The sequence below is a fragment of the Microcaecilia unicolor genome, chromosome 3, assembly GCF_901765095.1.
Source record: "Microcaecilia unicolor chromosome 3, aMicUni1.1, whole genome shotgun sequence".
Taxonomy (NCBI): Eukaryota; Metazoa; Chordata; class Amphibia; order Gymnophiona; family Siphonopidae; genus Microcaecilia; species Microcaecilia unicolor.
Window position 1 is genome coordinate 263,705,853 of NC_044033.1, and position 21,836 is coordinate 263,727,688.

Here is a 21,836-nt window from a genome sequence, read left to right on the forward strand (position 1 = left end):
CAGGGAGGGAGGAGGGAGCAGTTGCCACTCTGCCTTTTTCAGTCTGTCTGTTAATCTGTGAGCACATGAACATGAAAGGGAAGAGGGCACCAAAAACAACCCTTGTCCAGGGTGCCATTTTATCCAGTGACTGTCATGCCTTTGGACATGGCAATTGGACTAGGGCATGTGGGGTAAGACTTTGAGAGACAGGCAACTAGTGTGGTTATAATAGTAATGTTAGGGGTGAGCAGAGCTACAGTACGCAAAACCACCTGGGGATATTGATATTTTGTGTTGTGAATTTAATGTATGTTTTGATATTTATGAGTGTTTCTTTGTATCCCGCTTTGATATTAAAGCAGGATATAAAATTTTAAAATAATAATAATAATTTCACTAAAGGGAAGATGGGAGGAGTAGAAAATTCAGAGCATATGCCACAAAATGGCAAAGGTGAGTAGGATGATGAAAATTCATTCTTCGGCTGAGAGACGTAAAGCATTGCAGTGAAATTACTCCAGTAGGAAGGGAGGGGAAATTAGCCTGTCCACTTTTTACATTTATGAGCCTCAGAAGTAGAATCTGCCCCTTCTATTCTTGTTTATTTTTGGTTAGAAATCTGTTTAAACAGCTAGCCACACTGATCCCCCCCTCCCACCGCCATCACCACTTTGGAACTTCTACTCCATCTAGATGTCATTCCAAAACAGAGTTGACTTTCATAGCTCCAAAAACTTAGGCTAGGATGCTGGTGCTCATACATTTGTGGGGATTTAAAAATATATTACAGTTGGGCAAGAAAGGTCCCCAACACACTTGTTGGCCTGGGTCTCACCAAATGGTTAATTCTGCCCTGGGGTCATTTGGTATATTCTTAGCTAGATCTTGAGATATTTGTGCCATTTCTTGGATGTGCCCACACCTTTGGAACTGTGTTTCCAAAGTCTTATATTTAGACCTTGAATGCTTATCTTTTAGATGTCATTTATCAATGAGGGATAAGTGCTTGGCTGTTAGGTATTTACAACTCGTAGTATGGTGGTTAAAATTTCAGAGATCTTTATCTCTAGTGGGACATTTTTTTTTAGAATTGTATTTTTTTTTATTTTATTTTGGTATCAAGGAATAAGTACATACAAGTTGTGAAAGGAACCAGACAGATCGCCCTACTCCTTATCTATCAGCCCCCAGGAGCCTGGACAAAGGCCGAACCTACCATATTAGAGGTCATCTCATCCACTATGTCCCAATTCCACAGAGTAGTTGTTCTGGGGGATCTAAACCTATACCTAGAGAATGATCGAAATACCAATGTTCATAACTTGAAATCACTCTTGAGCACAACTGAACTCACTATACATGGGGGAGGTCCAACCCATGAGCTAGGCCATACTTTAGACTTCCTTACATCCTATCCTACCAACCTGATCGGATCTGCCACATAAAAGCCTATACCATCGACCGATCACTTCTAACTGGACTTCACCTTCAATTTCTGCCTCCTGAACCAACCCAACCATCACCCTGTTAAGCTAATTTCCACCAGAGGGAAAGTTGACGAATCCAGATTCTGGAGTGAACTTAAAAACTCCCTCACACTCGAACACCCCACACAAGATTCAGTAAAATCTGTAAAATTTGACTGGGACACCAAAGTCTAAACACTGCTGGACAAAATAGCACCAATTACTACCAAAAAGGTTAAAACAACTCAACCATGGTTCACTGAAGAGCTGTCACAACAAAAATGCAGAAACCTGGAAAAGAAATGGAGAAAAAGCAAAACCTCTGATGACAGGTCCAAATGGAAACTCTCCTTTTGTCACTACAAGCAAAAAGTAACAGACTCCAAATGAAAATACTACTAGTGCAGGGGTAGGCAACTCCGGTCCTTGAGAGCCGCAGGCAAGTCAGGTTTTCAGGATATTCACAATGAATATGCAGGAGATAGATTTGCAAGCACTGCCTCCATGGTATGCAAATCTATCTCCTGCATATTCATTGTGGATATCCTGAAAACCTGACCTGCTTGCGGCTCTCGAGGACTGGAGTTGCCTACCCCTGTACTAGTGGGTCGGGATACCCTTGACAATAAAAAACTATTCACCCTAGTTAGGAGCCTAACTTCCACCCACTCTCCAGAGCAAAAAACTAGCTGATTACGTCGAAAGCAAGGTCTACCAAATTAGAGCCAACTTAGCCAAATACAAAAGAGAGAAACTTAATGTCTATGACTCAGGAACTAATTCCACCCTAAACTCGACTCAGGGAATTAAAGCAAACCAGCTATGGGATTCATTCCAACCACTATCATTGGAAGATGTAAAATCACTACTGCTAAAATGTTCATGCTTGCATTGCTTCCTAGACCAATGCCCGGAATTCTTGTTCCAAACTACCCCAACAGAGGTGGTTCAATGGCTAACAGACTGCCTTAACAGACTACTAAACTCTGGCTCTCTCCAGTCAGACATTGCAAACTAGTTCTCACACCACTATTAAAAGGATCAGGGCTAGACATAGCCTCGGCAGCAAATTATCGCCCAGTGGTGAGCATACCACTCTTTACAAAAATGTTGGAATCATATGTTCGCAAACAATTCTCCAAATATCTAGACACATTCTCCATATTACATCAGTCTCAATTCGGATTCAGATCTGCACACAGCACAGAAACCCTGCTCTTAGTACTAACAACATAAGTCAAACAATACCTATGTAAGGGGGATCAGGTACTCCTACCTCAGTTTTACAGCTCAGCAGCATTCAATGCAGAGGACCACACAATGCTACTGGACAGTCTAAATCAGATTGGAATAACTGGACCAGTTTTCAAATGGTTCAACGAATTCCTTTCCAACTGAAGCTACTCAGTAAATCAAAACAAAAACCTATCCAAATTCTGGATTCCAAAATGCGGTGTTCCCCAAGGGTCCCCGCTCTCTCCCATCCTGTTCAATTTCTTCATATCGTCCCTTAACTCTATTTACCTGGGATCAGGAGAATTATTACTGTCATACGCGGATGACATAATGCTCCTTCTATCTCTGACATCGTCACACCAAGATCCAACTCGATTGGCAACAATCGGAATTAATGCTATTCAGACCTGGGCCCTAGCAAACAAGCTAAAACTAAACACCCAAAAGACTAAGATTCTCTGTTTCCGAAATCAAGGAGCCGAGATCTCAACCTCAATAACACTACCTAACAACATCACCTTCCCAGTTGAATCAGAAGCTAGAGTACTTGAAGTCATCCTTGACTCTGCCTTATCATTCACATCCCATATAAATCAACTATGGAAGAAAATGATGTTTAAAATTAGACAACTCCATCTTATCAGGTCATTCTTTGATCAAAATGCCTTCGTAATGCTGGTATAAATGCTTATGCAATGCCCTATTTCTTGGTATCAGGAGCAAACACCAAAAAAAAACCCTACAAGTCTTACAGAAACACAGTGACAAGACTAGGTTTTAAGCTGAACAGATACACCAGTATTTCACCTTAGCTCTCAAAACTACACTGGCTGCCAATAGCTGAAAGAACTAAGTTTAAGGTTGGCTGCCTAATCTTTCAGATTCTTCAGGGTGCTACCTCTGCACTTCTGATTAACATCTTATCCATTTGCATTGTTTACTCCAGCAGACTAACAGAACAACTGATCATAGCCCCACCATTTCACAAGGGAATCTGATCTCAGAAGATCTTTAACTCACTCTTCCCGGTGGCAGGGACCGCATTATGGAACTCACACCCTTTGGCTGTCAGAGCAGAGAATAACTACCTCAGCTTCCAAAAGAAGCTAAAAACTCTCTTCTTCGCAGACTTCTATATAATACTCACCACACATCGATTCCCTAATGGAAGTTAGCAGTATCAAACCTAACACAGACTATAACCACACTGTATAATGCTTTATAATATCATATCTATCCAATAATAATGTATTCTCCTAATGTCCCACTTCTACTTATAAAACTGTAACAGTTGTTCCTCTAATGTTGTAAACCACACTGAACCCTAAACAGGGGATATTAGTGGTATATAAGGCCTAAATTGAATTGAAACATCGTGGTTTTATCAGTGTCCACTCTCTGAAATCAGAACCAAGATAACAATACAACCATTTTAAGATTTCTTCCACTCCCACCCTCAACCAATCACAACATGTCAATAATGTTCAAAACAACCACAAATACAAACTTATTGTGTCTTATTGTTTATCCTAGTTTGATTTATGTTATCTATATTGTACTACTGCAAGAAACTACCTCTGGAATTATTTAAATTTACTTTCCGTTACTTTAACGACATTTGATAACATGCTTCATCAAAAAGCCTGAAGTGTTATTCAAATTTTACAACATTCCCTTTACCCTGAACTCATCCACAATCCTTTGAAATCCCCAACCAGCCCAATCACCCCACCCCTTTCCCAATTGCCTGACTAAAATCCATTCTTTCAGTTTTCTCCTAAAGGTTGGATAATGTCTCTTAAATTGTAATTCCTACAGTGCATTCCACAGTTTGTGACCTAGCATTTCAAACACCTGTAATCGAGTACAGCACAATCTCACATTTTTTGTGACTTGAAGTAAAAATAGTTGTGAAGACAGCAACTTTCTTGGAGCCTCATATTCCTGAAGCAAATTTCATAGGTATAAGGGGCTGTTCAAACACAAAGCTTGAAAAAACAAAGAGGCTCTTTTACTAAGCAGTTAAAAAGTGGCCTGTGCTATCCCACACGGATCTTTCCCGTGCAGAAAGACCACTTTTAGTGCTGCTGGGAAACGGCTGATTTTTTTATATCTACAATAATGGTCACACACTAATTTTCCCATTAGCAGGTGACCATTACCATATGAGCGGTTACCGACCATTTTTTGGCGGGAAGGGATCATACGCTAGCCACGCACAACTTGGTTAGCACGTGGCAATATAGCTGTGTTAACTGATTAGTGCAGAACATGTCTACTCTCTGTTCCAGACCCGCTCCCAGTGCTAAAAAATAAAAATTGCGCTCATGCAAAAACTGTCACGGGACTCCTGAGCATGCGCTGCGGTCTTGGACTTTAACCTGTGGTAAGCATACATTATTGCTTACTGCAGCTTAGTAAAAGGACCCCAAAGAATCTTAAAATTGTAGCTGGTATTCAATTGAAGAGTTTGCTGACCCCGATAAAGGTACTGTTTTGAAACTTGGCCGTCGGGTCGTTGCTTAATACTATGCTATGCTATATGATTCTTATATTCTGCTAAGTTCAAAGAGAATGCAAAGAAGGGTCCAAACAAACTTATCCCAACAAAGAAATGACAACTAATAAAAGTACACACAACACCGAACACAGAAGACCCATACCAAATAATCCAAGTGGGCTACATCAATGCCAGATCTGCAGTAAACAAAACAGAAATATAACAGACTGGATCATGGCAGAAACCTGGATTTACTCTTCATCAATGAAACCTGGATTCATGACCAAAAAGACCCCATAATTCTAGACCTGTGCCCCCCCCCCCAGGATACAAAATCACACACTGGGCCAGAAAGGAAAAAAGAGGCGGAGGCATAGCACTAATCTATTGATCTCACTTCACCACCGAAACCACTGCTGAGTCCATGACACCTCAACTTGAAATTGCCTCAATCAGAATCCACAACAAAACCCTACTCGATCACCTGAATTGTGTCTTGTTCTACAGACCTCCAAGTAACTGGAGCGAAGGCCAGACTAACTTCATGGACTTCATTTCCAACACATGTGCAACCAACACCAATATACTAGTACTAGGAGACTGATCCCTGTGACAAAACACCACTAAAGATCGTAATGCACATTACACAACTCTTCCGCTGAATGAGTCTTTTATGTGGTCCTACCACATGAACCTATCCTAACATATCACCTTGTATTTGTTTACCCCAGAGCCTGTAACACCTCTCCGGCGCTATGTAAGCCACATTGACCCTGCAAATAGGTGGGGAAGTGTGGAATACAAATGTAACAAACAAATAAATAAATAACAAACAATAAGTCCTTTGGGAGAATTTACAATTGCATATCTAATACATTGAAACTAAGAAAAACCCATCTTTCTCATCAAATGCATATCTAAGACATTAATTACAGTTGCATATCTAGTACAGATATAATAAAATAACATGACAAATCTACGTTTCACTTCTCCTTCTCTGGACCACCTCTGCTGTTTGTTGTTGCCAATCAGGTAGATAAGGCAATGGCCAAAGCCAAGAGGATGCTTGGAATATACGAGGAGAGGAATGATCAGCAAGAAAAACAAGGTGATATTGCCTCTGTGCAAGTATCATGTGGAGGTCTCTGTGTAAACACTGGAAGCAGCATCTTTAAAAGGATGTAAGTTAGATGGGGCTGGCCCAGAGGGTGGCTAGTAAAATAATCTGTAGTCTTCATCATAAAGCATATGGGGACAGAGTGAAATATCTAAACATGCAGACCCTGGAGGGGAAGTGGGATATGGGAAATATGATAGAGAAATTCAAATATATTCCCGGGTATAAATATACGAAGGCTGGCCTCTTTCAGTTGGAAAGGAGCTCTGGAATGTGGGGTCATTAGATGATGAGCCCAAAAAGGAGATAGACTGAGGAATAGTGAAAGGAAATAATATCTCCCTCACAGTGATGGTGTGGAAACAAAGACAATACAGAATTCAAGAAAACATTGACTAGCACTAAAGATCTGTGAGGAAGAGATTGTAGAAGCTTAGTAGTTGGTATGGATGGGCAGATTGGATAGGCTGTAGGATCTTTTCCCACCATCATGTTCTGTTTCTGTTTAGTTTTTAACCTAAATATTTCTTGCTCTTTTGATAGCTCCTTTTAGTCTGAGCTACTGTTCTTTCACTTCACCCACATCCTCCTACCCTGACAGTGACTTCTAAAGGCTCTTCCCTAAAGCTAGTGCTTTTGAAACTCTAATGCTTTTTTAATTGCAAGGTACTATATTCATTTGGAAGAACAGATGATTTAAATTGAAATTTCTGCTCTTTTTCATTTAGCCTTATTCAACCTTTTCTTGTATTTTGGTTTTTTTTTTTTTAGATGGAATTGATTAGAAATGTAAGCACTGCTGAGCAGCCATATTTATTCACGCGACACGTTCATTTTCTGAATTTCACAAGGTAAGTTACCTTTAGTTTATTATGGTAGCACAGTTTTAATAGAAATAATCTTCAATATTTTGTTTTTAACTTTTGTTTATTTGAAAATGATTACATCCTAGAAGCACCTTGCACTTGTAACCCCTTCCTGTCTGGATCAAATTATATTAAATATACTTGAACATGTTAGGGGGTCTATGTCAGGACCAGCAATCACTGGTGGACCACTGGCAAAAGTAATCCACACAATTCATACTCCTCTAGCACGTAAAAATTTAGTTTAGGCCAAAATTTGGGTTCTGACCCAAATGTGTGTACTTCAAATAAACCAGTCAGTATTCAAAGCGATTTAACTGGGCAAGACAGCTGCTAGTATACAGCAGCACCTAACCGGACAGTGCTGCTGAATACCAGCACTAACCTTCCCTGTACTGTCTGGTTAGAGCTGGGGTAGTCAGTAGGCGGAGCCTGGGCAGAGCCTGGGTAGAGGCAGTACTTAGGGGCCCTTTTACAAAGGCCACGCGTCCATTTTGGGTCTGAGACCTTACCGCCAGTCATTGACCTAGTGGTAAGGTCTAATGCGGTACCTGGATGGAAATAGTCTACATGCTGTAGTGAGGGGAGGCAACATAGACACTTTGCAGATCCTGGGGATATAGAACTACCTTACCCACAATGCCAGGGGGGGAAGGGAAGAAAGAACAACTGGGAAACAATGACAGAGAATCCTCCCCTAGAAAGGAAGGGCAGGACACAGGGAGAAAAAACATTATATCAGAGGGTGGCCAGTAGAGGGAGCAGCAATGCTAAAACTCCGTTTCCATGGTTAAGAAATCAATATAGGATTCCATCCACCTGGGAGGAGGGAGAGAAAAGGTGCAGGCCAGCTGATGGGAGGGAGGAATCAAGTGTCTTGAAGGGTAGAGAGGAGCCTGATTGGATGGAGGGCATAGAAGGGGGAGTGGATTTACCTGCAGGGGAGAACTGTTTGGAGGAGCAAATACCCATGGACTATGAGAACACTAATGACCAAAGTTTGCAAGTCTGAAGGAAGGGCAGCGGGTGGACACAGATTGAAGTAGCTGTGAAGGTGGGAGGTGTGCTGCCCAGCCTGCGGCACTCTGAGAGAAAAGTATTCAGAGAGCAGGTGATTTTTTTCTTTTTCTTTGCTGTTTTATATGGACTATGCTTAAAGAGACTTGAACTGTGTTTATAAAGAAAGGTCTGAGAGTTTTCCCCTTCTCAGGAGAACTCTAGAATGAACTTCAGCTATATTTTGGGACTGCTAAGAGGTTTATGTAAACTGTCTCTAAATTAAAGACTGTGGATTGTGAAGGAAGTTTGGTGTGGACTTTTGGATTGTGTGAAAGAGAGAAGCTCCAACCCAGGAGGACAGAGCTGGAAACGTTATCTGCCCCACACTGAGGACCACGAGGGTTACAGTGCGTAAAATGCTGATTACTGCCCAATTACCGCCTGCACGGCAGAAAATAGAAATATTTTCCGGTGCATGTAATTGATGCACGTCCATGAATGAAATTACTGCAAGGGCCACACGTTGGCCAGGTGGTAACTCAAAATTGATGTGCGTTGGGCGCTCATAGGCGCCTTCATGGCTTAGTAAAAGGGCCCCTTAACCACTTAGTGGCGATATTCAAACTGCCAAAATGTTATGTAAGCAGGTAAAGTTAGGACAGCAAAAAGGCTAACCAGGCATTGGTCTAATATTGGCTGGTGCCTGGTTAACTTCCGGGTTAACTTCTATTGGCTCCACCCCGATCTTACCTTTTATATACCTGGTGGTCTAGGGAGTCCAATGGGCAGGAGCGAGGCTGCTGCTAGAGGACACAGTGGCCATTTTGTGACTGGAACCTCAAGGGGCAGGATAGAGTGGGTGTTGCTCCAGCCCACTGTACCCCCTATACCACCAGGGATGTACAGGGTAGGCCTGGGGGGAGGCTCAGTCAGGGTATTCAAGTTGCCTGGGGTGGGAGGGAGGGGGGATCAGGATTGAAGGGGGGAATTGGAGGTAGTGAGGACACCTGCTTCAATTTATGTTGTCATGTCCCCCCTACCTCAACGCAAGCGGCGTCCTCGGGCTGCGTGGGGTCCTGTCGACTGGCACTGCCCTGAGCTATGTGTGTGTAGTTCTTCTCTGGGTTTGTTCAGAGAGCGGTGGTTGCAGGCTCCTTAATTGCTTTGCTTCCATGCACCTGTGTCTGCTCTCTCTCTGCCTGGCTTCCCTTGCTTCTCTCCTGTTGGTCTTCCGGTTCCTCCTTCCCCTGCTCTTGTCCTATGGCTGTGCTCCTTCTCCCAGCTGGTTCCTGCTGATGTCAGACGCCAGCACTTTATCAGCTGAGCTCTTCCTGGACTCCATGCTTCGGCTTCTACTTTGGTAGGTGTTACTTGCTCAGTAGTTTGCTTCTTATCTACTTGTCCCTCATTGCTGACTTTACTCTCTTGCCTGCTGCCTGCCTATTGACTTTGCTTGTGCCTGGATTACTCTCTTGCCTGCTGCCTGCCTACTGACTTTGCCTGTACCTGGATTACTCTTGACCTGCTGCCTGCCTACTGACTTTACCTGTGCCTGAATTACTCTCTTGCCTGTTGTTTGCGTATTGACATTGCCTGTTCTTGGATTACTCCCCTGCCTGCTGCCTGCCTATTGACTTTGCTTGTACCTGAATCACTCTTGCCTGCTGCTTGCCTGGCCGATACGTTCACCACCCTGCTTCCAGCTCCGTCTCGTAAGTCCTGCAGGCCGCCCGCACCTTGGGGCTCAGCCTGTGGGGAACGGCGGTCAGCGCAGGTGAAACCCGGGGTTGTCTGGCCGCCAAGCAGAACCTGGTCTGAGTACCGGGCTCAGCAGCGCTCTACTTGGTACAAGAACTCACAAGTCTGACATATGTGCATCTTGGCCAATTTTCAGCCAGCGCCCGCATAAATGTCATTTGCAGGCCCCAGCTGAATATTGGCTGGGAGCCTGTATAAGCTCCAGTGGCCAGCACATGGTGAAATAGCCCTGGATATTCAGTGCCAGTGCCCACACATGGTCTGATACTCAATATCTGGGGCAAATTCTGCCTGCAGCGGTCAGTGTTTAAAAAACTGACTACTGTGGCTGAATATTGACTGGAAAGTCTTTAAGCAATATGGGGCAATACTGTGGATTTCAGTGCAGCATTGTATGCCTTTATTTTTGCTTATGATGACAATAAAGATATTTCTATATAAAAACAATAGCAAATACTTATGACTGCCTATGTGTGTTTTTATATTATTTGACAGCTTTTTCTATTTACTTGAAAGCTTCCCGTGCATATATGTCATGAACCATTCGTAGATGCTATTGAAAACAATAGCAAACGTGAGGTTTATGATTATTTTAGTACACCTCCTTGATTTTGCTTTCTTTCTTTTAGGAGTGGATGGGGTGGGGGAGATGTAAGGGGAGTTGGGGGTGATTTGGGGAGATTTCGAGTGGTCTGTAAAGGTGGGGGGAGGGTTTTATTCAAAATGTATTTGTCAGTGCTCCAGAGCTTGCAGGGGTGTTAGTTCAAATTATAGGACTACAAATCCCAGAATGCCCAGAATGGGAATTAGAAAGCATTTTAAATGACATTGAGTTGGCAGGTCTGTCCGAAAGGTTGACATTTTATTAAAGGAGTATAGAATACTAGCAGACATATTTGTCCAAGAGAAAACCGGTATTTTGTAGGCTGCGTAACCTTTTAAAGATCAGCCTGAAAGATAATGTGGTAAATGAGGGAATTTCTTGGACCTTTTCTTCCAAAAAAACAGAAGTTGCTCAGATTTGTTATAAGACCCACTGCATATTGTCTTGTGGAAATGATAGTTGAATCATGAGACATAAACCGTAACATGTGTTTCCCAAAATCTGATTATGTGGTATGTACGGGAATACATATAGAATAGGACTGGGAGGTCTTCAGTTTTCTTGAACTATAACATTTTGTTTATTCATTCTTTCACCGCTTACTAAGGTTCCATTAAAACAGAGATCCCCATTTCCGGTTTTTGCTTTATGACTCTGTTACTTGTGCTGTTGATTTACCACAGTGGATTTGATCTCTCTCCCTTTTCCTCCTCAGTTATTTTCTTTCTCCCTCTTGTGACCTTGTAAACTGTATTTTGTACTATTGTTTGGTTATTAACTATTGTACGCCACATTGAGCCTGCCCATGGGCGGGAATACTGTGGGATATAAATGCCATAAATAAATAAATCTTACATACAAATTGGGTCACTAAGAGGAATTTTTAGCACTGTATTGGAGATTTTGTAATGAAAGGGCGAATTTGCTGATGTACCAGAGGGGTACATGCATAGATGCACTTTTGAGTGAATTAAAGGGAAAAAGATCCTTATCCATTTCCTCTGGAAAGTTTGAGGCTGATCTTGTCACAGAGGTGGGTACAAATCATTAGACCTCACAAAAACAACATCATATAATACCTAGCAAGAAAGACCCATTGTTTCTTTCTTTACAGTACACCAGGAACTTGTTTGATTCTGGGGCTTAGTGGCAGGGAGATTTTGGGGACATTATCCCACAGATCAGATGGAGAAGACATGTTTCTACCTCAGATGTTACAGTCCTTAATCCCTCTTTATCTGAAACAAATGTGTGGTTCTAAAATGATTTGAATAGTAATGTTTTAGTTCAAAGAAAATTCTGTTCAAAATTATTTCATTGGGGAAAGAATTCTCACTAAGCCCCTACAGCCCTTTTTCTCTAGTTTTAAACAAGAAAAGAGGAGGAAAAGGTTGACCCCCCCCCCCCCCCCCCACCTCTGCCACATCATATTTAGTGGCTAACTACTTTTCTATGATTCAATTTCCCTTTTCCTTTTAAAACAGTAACTGAACAATGATACAGAATGATAAAATCACCTTGTTCTCTCACCCGTGATCCCAGTATCACTGCCTCACTTCAGTGGAAATTACTGTTAAACCATTACCATCTTTGTATCTCCCTCCCCACTCCCCAGTGCTTCAGAAGTTCATGTTTTAACATAAATCAAAGAGTTGCCAACAAATGATGCATACTCCCTTCTACATTTTTGGTGACTGACACCAAGTGTTATTGTTATAACTGACTGCTTCCAATGCTTTTTACACGGGTAAATGCCTGTTTTGAAAATTGCTAATTGACCAACCAACCTTCAGCAGACAAATAAATGGATGACATCTTTATTGGAAAAGTATCTCATATATAAAAAATAAACCCGACACCGGATCGTGTTTTGGCGGAGGAAACCGCCTGCCTCAGGGGTCACATGCACTATAAGCAAACAGAGAAATAAACTATACATACAGCTAAAAGACATGATAACATAAAATATGGCAACCAAAAAGTATAAAACATCTGTGGTTAAAACATTAGATTGTAGGGAGGATTGACAAAGAGGGATCATGTAACTTCCCTTTATATTAAGTATCATTGGCTCCCCATGGAATACCGATCTTTGTATAAGGTGCTAATGATGGTACGTGTTGTATACCGGGAAGCCTGGTTATTTGGCTGATTTGTTGCAAATATTTGCTCCGTCCAGGGTGTTCAGATCCCAAAATAAGGCATTGCTATTACTTCCATCTCAATCAAGCCTTGGCTCAGTTAAACCTCTGCTATGCAGGGGGCCTTTTTTTTTTCTATGCTCCGTTTGTACGGAACCAGCTCCTGTTGGGTATTTGGGAAAAGGGTTCTTATCAATTATTTAAGGTCAGGCTGAAATCTTATTTTTTGAAAACTTTTTGGTTGGTTGAGGCTTTGCTCTCTTTCCTCCAGACAGATGACTTGCAGGCAAATGATGTTTGCATGGTCCACCCCTACTTTTTCTTGTCTTCTCATTGGACTATAGTCTATGCGTGAGATCAGTAAAACACGCAATAATGTATGAGTTGGCAGGTCTGCTGGATAGATAGAAAATATCCGAGGGCCTGTAAGTAACTCAGATGGACTGATAACTGCCCCCATATTTTCCTGGGATTCCAGGCATAGTTCAGCTTTTTTTAAAAATATGTGCTTAACATGGCAAAAATAACCTTATACAGGACATGCTAAAGCATTCTGTGTTAGTTTTAGGTTGTGTGTGCACTAACCTCAAAATTCTATAAATGGCGCCTTAAGTTGTGCGCAAACTGTGCATACAGCTTAACTGATTAACAAGCCAATCAGTGCCAATCATTGGTACTTAACCAATTAGTGGCACTAATTGGCTGTAATTAGAATTTACTTGCACAACATTCTAAGCATATTCTATAATGTGATGCGTGTAAATTCTAATTTGTAGCTGAAAAGGGGGCATGTCCATGGGTGTGGAATGGGCGGGTTGTGGGCATTTCAAAAAACTATGCACTGTTATGGTATACATCCAATCTGCGCCTAAGTTTGGAGCAGAGAGTGGACTGCTGACGGCATCAGTGCATATTTTAAACGCGTCAGATTGTGTGAAAAACAGGTGCTGTCATCAACGGAAGTCTGTTTGGGGGAGCGGTTGCTCCCCTGGTGACCCTCCTCCCCCAAGCTATGCCTCTGCTTAAATTTAATTGTGTAACTAGTTGCCTTAACATGAAGAGCTACAGCTGATTTTTCCAGAGCTTGTGGTGCCTCTTATGCTGTTGTAGCCTTTCCTCTAGAATGCGTCCAGTTTTGCCAATATATGATTGGCCGCAACTGCATGGGATTTTGTAATTCCAGTTTGGAGCAGAGGTAGCTGGTCTTTCACATGTGTGAATGTGGATGCCAGCTTCATTGGAGCACTGTAGGCTGTTTTGATGGTATTCTTCTTTAGCAAATACAGATACAAATATTTTCTTGTATTCTGCAAACATCCATAGGTTCTATGCAGATTACAAAAAAAACAGGCAACTACTGGGAATTAAAAAAAAAACCTGTTCATATTAACATTCCAAAAATTTGTAGAATAGGTACGTCTTTAGAGCTTTACAAAAACATGGGTAACTATACACAATTATAATCTGATAAGGAATGGAATTTAAGATTAATGCAGCTTGATAATCAAATCTGGCTGTAAAACGTTTTTTGGAAAGCAAATCTCTAGGATCTGGAAAGGACAACGTAATGAGATTTCTGAGCGCCATAGAATTCATCCTGTTTAAAGGAGTTACCAGCTTTAACATATATTGTGGTGCAGAGCCTTGAATTATCTTAAAGACTAATGTGCATAGCTTGAAACAATTTTGGACCTCCACTGGTAGCCATTGTAAATTGACCAAAAGTGGGATAATTTTATCCTGCTTAGTAGCCAAACATTTAGTCTCTCTGCTGCATTTGAGTAATCTGAAGCCTTTTCAATAAAACCTGGGGCAACCTAAATATACAATATTGCAATAGTCTTATTGTGATAGGATGAACCTTTGATCGGCTAATCTAAAAGCTAGAGGTCTGATAGATTCCCTAATTCTCCTGAGTTTCCTTAATGCTAATAAAGATCTTTTTACTACTATATTTGCCTGTAAATCTAGTGCAAGATTACTAGTAATTATCATATACCGAATATCTTCAAGCTCGCAGTTTTCCTATGTGATCTGTCACTCTTTGAACATAGGGGTTGTCATCTAATACTTGTTGGTTGTTGATTTTCGTGGGTTGAGTTGTTCAGAAGTTTTGGGGCTTGAGAAGTGGACCTTTTGCTGTAGTTATTAGCTAAGAATGTGCCTCGGAGGGTGTCTTTCTGAAAATTGGGTCGTAAACTCTTAGCACTCTAGTGTGACAGGATGGTGATGGTATTTTGCTTATAGATAATGGTTGGTATGGTTGGACTTTCTGTATACCGTGTGGCCCAGGCTTTCACCTGTCCACTTTCTGATCATTAAATCCAGAAAGGAAAGGCATCCATTAATCTCATTCTCCATGGTCAATTTTATATTGGGGTAGCCGTTATTCAGATGATTTAGAAAATCACAGAGGTTTTTCTGTCCATGGGGCTTGTGATTTTCAGGCAATGCATTCCAGAGTAAGGGGGCTACTCTGGAGAAGGCTCGCTTGCGGGTATCACATCGTGTAATGTCTTTTGGAGAGGGTGTAGTTAGTGAAAATCCTTGGGAGGACCTTAGTGTCCTTGGCAGTGTGTGGAGGATCATCCTATTCTTCAGATACTCGGGGCCATTTCCTTTCAGTGCCTTGAAGATCAGACATAGAGTTTTAAATTTAGCCCTATGTTAAATTTAGCGACATATGTCGCGAGCATGGAGAACATGAGTCATGTACTTTAAACATACAAGTGATCTGGGGACAAAGAGCTGGTTCAGAGGATTTTTCAGGCTTGATGCACCCCCTTAGCAGATCTATTCACCACTCTTCAGAACAAGAAAGCGCACAAGGCAAATTAGTCTTGGATGCCTTCCTCCTAGATTGGAGGGTGGGTGCTCTGTATGCTTATCTTCCATTACCCCTGATAGCCATTCTGAAACTCAGATTGGACCAGGAAACTGTGATTCTCATAGCCCTATATGGTCTGAGACAAGTGTGATTCCCTCTTCTGGAATTTTCCATAAGAAAGTCCATAAAACTAGGGCGTTATCTAACACTAGTCACAGACGTTCAGTGGTCTCTGTTGCATCCCAACATCAAAGCTTTTTCCTTCACAGATTGGATGTTGAGAGGATAACTAGATCTTCCATAAATTTGCCAGAAAGTGTTTCATGAGTAATTCTGGCTCCCAGGAGAGATTGTACTGGAAGGTATTACAGTTTCAAATGGAAGTCATTTTGCTATCTGATGTGACAGGAGGACCCAAAATCCATCTTTATGTCCCACATGAAAAATACTTGAATACCCTCTTTATCTGTCTGAGTCAGGTTTGAAAATCAACTCTGTTAGAATACACCCTATTGTATCATGCAGAAGATAAACCTATCTCTGTATAACAGTGGCGTACCAAGGGGGGGCAGTGGGGGCGGTCCGCCCCGGGTGCACGCTACTGGGGGGTGCCGCGGCGCGCGCCTGTCAGCTGAGTTCTCTAACTTCGCTAACTTCGCTGCAGCTCCCTCTGCCCCGGAACAGGTTACTTCCTGTTCTGGCCGGGGCAGAGGGAGCTGCAGCGAAATTAGCAAACTCAGCTGACAGGCGCGCGCTGCGGCACCTCCCCCCCAGCGGCGTGCACCCGGGGGGGGGGGGGTCATTTCGCTGGGGGGGGGGGCCGTGCTGCACCCGGGGGGGGGGGCGCATCTGCGATCCGCCCCGGGTGTCATGCTGGCTAGGATCGCCACTGCTGTATAGCTTTTAATTGTTTACTTTATAAGGGGCCTGCAGTATCATGGGATTTCAACATTGTATTAATCCAGCTCATGAAAGCTCCTTTTGTGCCACTTAACACCTGTGAACTCAAATATCTGATGTAGAAGGTTCTCTTTTTGGTGGTGGTAACTTTATTGCACAGAGTAAATAAGTTCCAGGCTCTACATAAGTATTGCCATACTGGACAGACTGAAGGTCCATCAAGCCCAGCATCCTGTTTCCAACAGTGGCTAATCCAGGTTACAAGTACCTGGCAAGATCCCAGAACAGTACAATACATTTTATGCTGTTTATCCTAGATATAAGCAGTGGATTTTCTCCATTTTAATAATGGCTTATGGACTTTTCTTTTAGAAAGCTAGCCAAACCTTTTTTAAACCCCGCTTAGCTAACTGCTTTTACCACATTATTTGGTAAAGAATTCCAGAGTTTAATTATAATTTGAGTGAAGAAATATTTTCTCTGATTCGTTTTAAATTTACTACTTTGAAGCTTCATTGCATACCCCCCTAGTCCTAGTATTTTTTGAAAGAGTAAACAAGCTATTCATGTCTACCCATTCCACTCCACGTATGAGGAGAGACTTGCTGACCTGAACATGTATACCCTGGAGGAAAGGAGAAACAGGGGTGATATGATACAGACGTTCAAATATTTGAAAGGTATTAATCCGCAAACGAACCTTTTCCGGAGATACGAAGGCGGTAGAACGAGAGGACATGAAATGAGATTGAAGGGGGGCAGACTCAAGAAAAATGTCAGGAAGTATTTCTTCACGGAGAGAGTGGTGGAATCTTGGAATGCCCTCCCGTGGGAGGTGGTGGAGATGAAAACGGTAACGGAATTCAAGCATGCGTGGGATAAACATAAAGGAATCCTGTTCAGAAGGAATGGAACCTCAGGAGCTTAACCGAGATTGGATAGCAGAGCTGGTAGTGGGAGGCGGGGCTGGAGGTTGGGAGGTGGAGATAGTGCGGGGCAGACTTATATGGTCTGTGCCAGAGCCAGTGGTGGGAGGCGGGACTGGAGGTTGGGAGGCAGGGATAGTGCTGGGCAGACTTATACGGTCTGTGCCAGAGCCGGTGGTGGGAGGCGGGGCTAGTGCTGGGCCGACTTATACGGTCTGTGCCAGAGCCGGTGGTTGGGAGGCGGGGCTGGTGGTTGGGAGGCGGGGATAGTGCTGGGCAGACTTATACGGTCTGTGCCCTGAAGAGCATAGGTACAAATCAAAGTAGGGTATACACAAAAAGTAGCACACATGAGTTGTCTTGTTGGGCAGACTGGATGGACCGTGCAGATCTTTTTCTGCCGTCATCTACTATGTTACTATGTTATTATTTTATAGGCCTCTATCATATCTCCCCTCAGCCATCTTTTCTCCAAGCTCTAGCCATTTTAGCCTTTCCTCATAGGGAAGTCATCCCATCCACTTTATCATTTTCGCTGCCCTTCTCTGTACCTTTTTTGAGATGCAGTGACCAAAATTGAACATTATATTGGAGGTGCGGTGGCACCATGGAGCGATACAAAGGCATTATAATATCCTCACTTTTGTTTTCCATTCCTTTCCTAATAATTCCTAACATTCAATTTGCTTTCTTTGCCGCCGCTGCACACTACGCAGAGGGTTTCAATGTATCATCAAAGAAGACACCTAGATCCCTTTCCTGGTTGGTGACTCCTAATATGGAACCTTGCATTACGTAGCTATAGTTAGGGTTCCTCTTTCTCACATGCATCATTTTTCAATTCTATCAGTACTCTAGGATGAATACCATCTGGTCCAGGCGATTTGCTACTCTTCAATTTGTCAAATTGTGCCATTACATCTTCCAGGTTTATAGAGATTTTATTCAGTTGCTCTGACTTGTCAGCTTTGAATACCATTTCTGATACCGATATCTCTCCCAAATCTTCCTCAGTGAAGACCAAAGCAAAGAATTCATTTAATTTCTCTGCTGTGGCTTTGTCTTCCCTGAGTTCCCCTTTTACCCCTTGGTCATCTAGCGGTCCAAGTGATTCTTTTGCTGGCTTCTTGCTTTTAATATACCTAAAAAATTTTACTATGTGTTTTTGCCTCCAACACAATCTTTTTTTTCAAAGTTCCACTTTGCCTTCCTTATGAGCGCTTTGTATTTGACTTGCCATTCCTTATGCTTTCAGTCGCTTCCTTCTACGTTTTCTAAAGGATTTTCTTTTAGCTGTAATAGCTTCGTTCTCCTTATAACTATGTCGGCTGTCATTTAGTCTTCCTTCCCACTTTTATAATACATGGAATATATTTGGCCTGGGCTTCCAGGATGGTATTTTTGAACAGCATCCATGCCTAATGTACATTTTTGACCTTCGCAGCTGCTCCTCTAAGTTTTTTTTTCCACTGTTCTTCTCATTGTTCTTTTCCTTGTCCTATTCCCAAACGATACCTTGACTCGTTCTTCGCATAACTTCTCATAATGTAATCCATAACTGAATTGTAGCAAATTGTATTTCCATTATTTACAATGTATTGTAAGCCACACTGAGCCCGCAAATAGGTGGGAAAATGTGGGATACAAATGCAAATAAATAAATAAATGTTATCATAGTCTCCTTTTTGAAAGTTAAATGCTAACTTGTTGGATTTACTGTGTACTTATTCCAAAGAATAACTGATCTGTGTTATATTAAGTGCTTCGAAGAAAAGTTGATACTTTGTACCACACTTTGTAAGCCGCACTGAACCTGCTATCGAGCGGGAAAGAGCGGGGTATAAATGCCACAAATAAAAATAAAATAAATAAATATGCTCTGTAGTTTTGTTCTTTGTAATAGGCTCTACCATTTTGCCTGGCACCAACATCAGGCTCACCGGTCTATAATTTCCCGAATCACCTCTGGAACCTTTTTAAAAAATTGGTGTTACATTGGCCACCCTCCAATCTTCCGATACCATGCTTGATTTTAAAGATAAATTACATAACAATTGTTCTACAAGTTCATTTTTCAACTTGTGATGAACACCAGGTGCATACCGCAGGTCCTGTTATAGCCCTAAAATGATGGTAGAATGGCTGGGGTTGTCAGGGAGCTAGGGCTCTTCAGCTTGGAGAAAAAGACAGCTGAGGGGAGATATGACAGAGGTCTATAAAATAATAATGGAGTGGAATGGGTAGACATGGATCGCTTTTTACTCTTTCCAAAAATACTAGGGCTAGGGGGCACGTGATGAAGCTACAAAGTAGTAAATTTAAAATGAATTGGAGAAAATGTTTCTTCATTCAACGTGTAATTAAACTGTGGAATTCTTTGCCAGAGAATGTAGTAAAAGCAGTTAGCTTAGCAGGGTTTTAAAAAAGTTTGGATGGTTTCCTAAAGGAAAAGTCCATAGATCATTATTAAAATGGACTTGGGGAAAATCCACTACTTATTTCTAGGATAAGTAGCATAAAATGTATGCACTTTTTTGGGATCTTGCCAGGTATTTGTGACCTGGATTGGCCACTTTGGAAACAGGATGCTGGGCTTGATGGACCTTCGGTCTTTCCCAGTATGGCAATACTTATGTACTTATGAGACTACTGCTAGGAGCACCATTTTGAGGGGACAGCAATAGTAATTGGCAGTTATGTATCTAGATCACTTAGGGGTCTTTTTACTAAGCCATGGTAAAAGTGGCCTGAAGTGGTGTGGGCATATGTGTTTGGCACACGCTGGGCCATTTTTTAATGCAGCTAGGAAAAAATGCTTTTTAAAATGGGGACAGTAAATGGTCGTGCGCTAGAATTAAAAGTAGTGCGCAGCTATTTACTGCCTGAGCCCTTTCTGCCTCCATTGACCTAGCAGAAAAGGCTCACATGCTACATGCACAGTATGCATGTAGCATGCGTCAATGTGGCTGTGCTACCGGGAACGTCCTCCCCCCCCCCCCCACACAGTGGAAAATAGAAAAATATTTTCTACCACGGGAAACAGCACATGCCAACTTTGAAATTACCGCCGGGTGAGCACGCTACACAGGAAGTAGTGTCGATTTGGTACACGCTACACACATGAAGGTGTGATTGATTTATGTTTCTGGAGTTCTCCTTAGTAAGGTGGATCTCATATGTGCTACTTTTTGTGTATAACCGACCTTGATTTGTTTCTGCCATTTTCAGGGCACAGACCGTAGAAGTCTGCCCAGCACTAGCCCCCCCCCTCCCAACCACTAGCCCCGCCTCCCACCACCGGCTCTGCCACCCAATCTCGGCTAAGCTTCCCCTACAGTGTTAGTATAACATGAAGAAAGAAATCCCTAAAACATTCAAAGTAATGAATCCATACAATTCAATATACTATAACACGTTGTAAAGCAATAATCAGTCAATAGAACATCCAGTTCAAGAGGAACGCATACATCATGAAAGTGTGTGCTGGAACCAAAGCAGAAACAGTGGCCACAACTTGTCAAATTTCATCAGGATCTGTGTATTTATTGTACACAGGCAAGATAAACACTGATGTGCCTTTATAAAATAGCAGCAATAAGCTTATTGGGGCAATGATTAATTCAAAATCACTGCGGACAGGGGTGGCATTAAAAACAGAGCCCTGGGTGACTAATTTTGTCACTTTGGGCCCTGTTTACTAAGCTGTGCTATAGGCACACTAACTTTTTAGCGAGCTCTAAAAATTAGCGCGCTAATGATAGACACCCATTATATTCCTATGGGTGTCTCTATTGTTAGCGCATGCTAATTTTTAGCATACACTAAAAGGTTTGCACGCCTACAGCGCGGCTTAGTAAATGGGGCCCTTAAACTGCTAAATGGACAAAGCTATTTAATAATATTTGATATACTATCCATTCAGAATTCCATTCTGAATAGTTTACGTTGCTATAATCTAAAAAGTGGGGAAAGGTGAAAAGGCGTTACATCATAAATAGAAACAGGAGGGGTATCCAGGATGGCCACATGTACCTGAGGTGCTGCTGGCTCCTTGCTGTTCTTGTGGGATGAATTGCCTCTTATGCCTAAGCGCCATGGGAAAGCCGTTGCTTGTACCTCCTAGCGGCTTGAAGCCCCGGCTGTAGGTCCAATGGTTTTACACATAAGGAGCCTTTTGCCAACAGAGCGATTGGGAGGCAGCCTGCTAGAGATGCCGACTATGAGGGAGGCAAATGTGTCCATGGGCTGCAACACATTTGTCTCGCTGAGACTCGCTAACACGGTTTAGTAAAGGAGGCCTTTAATATGGTTCTCCCCCGCCACACCACATACTCCCACCTCCAACTTCTGGACTTAATTGTTTAGTTTTTCAGGCTTTATTTTTCTTCCCATTCTATTTGCTTTTGCTAACCTAAGTAATTATGTTTTTGTTGGTGAGGCAAGATAAATTTCTTTTATTTTGTTCCATGATGGAAATGTAAAAATAATTTAAAAAGCAAAATGTGGTTCAACTT

At 42.1% G+C, this 21,836-nt stretch overlaps 1 protein-coding gene across 1 annotated transcript in view; it reads left to right on the top strand.

Annotated features, from left to right (window-relative positions):
- Window positions 1-21,836, top strand: part of UST (uronyl 2-sulfotransferase) — a 461,975-nt gene that overhangs the window by 277,678 nt on the left and 162,461 nt on the right. The window contains exon 4 of the mRNA XM_030198046.1: window positions 7,073-7,152. Within this exon, the coding sequence (XP_030053906.1) occupies window positions 7,073-7,152 (80 nt within the window). The remainder of the gene's footprint in view (window positions 1-7,072; window positions 7,153-21,836) is intronic.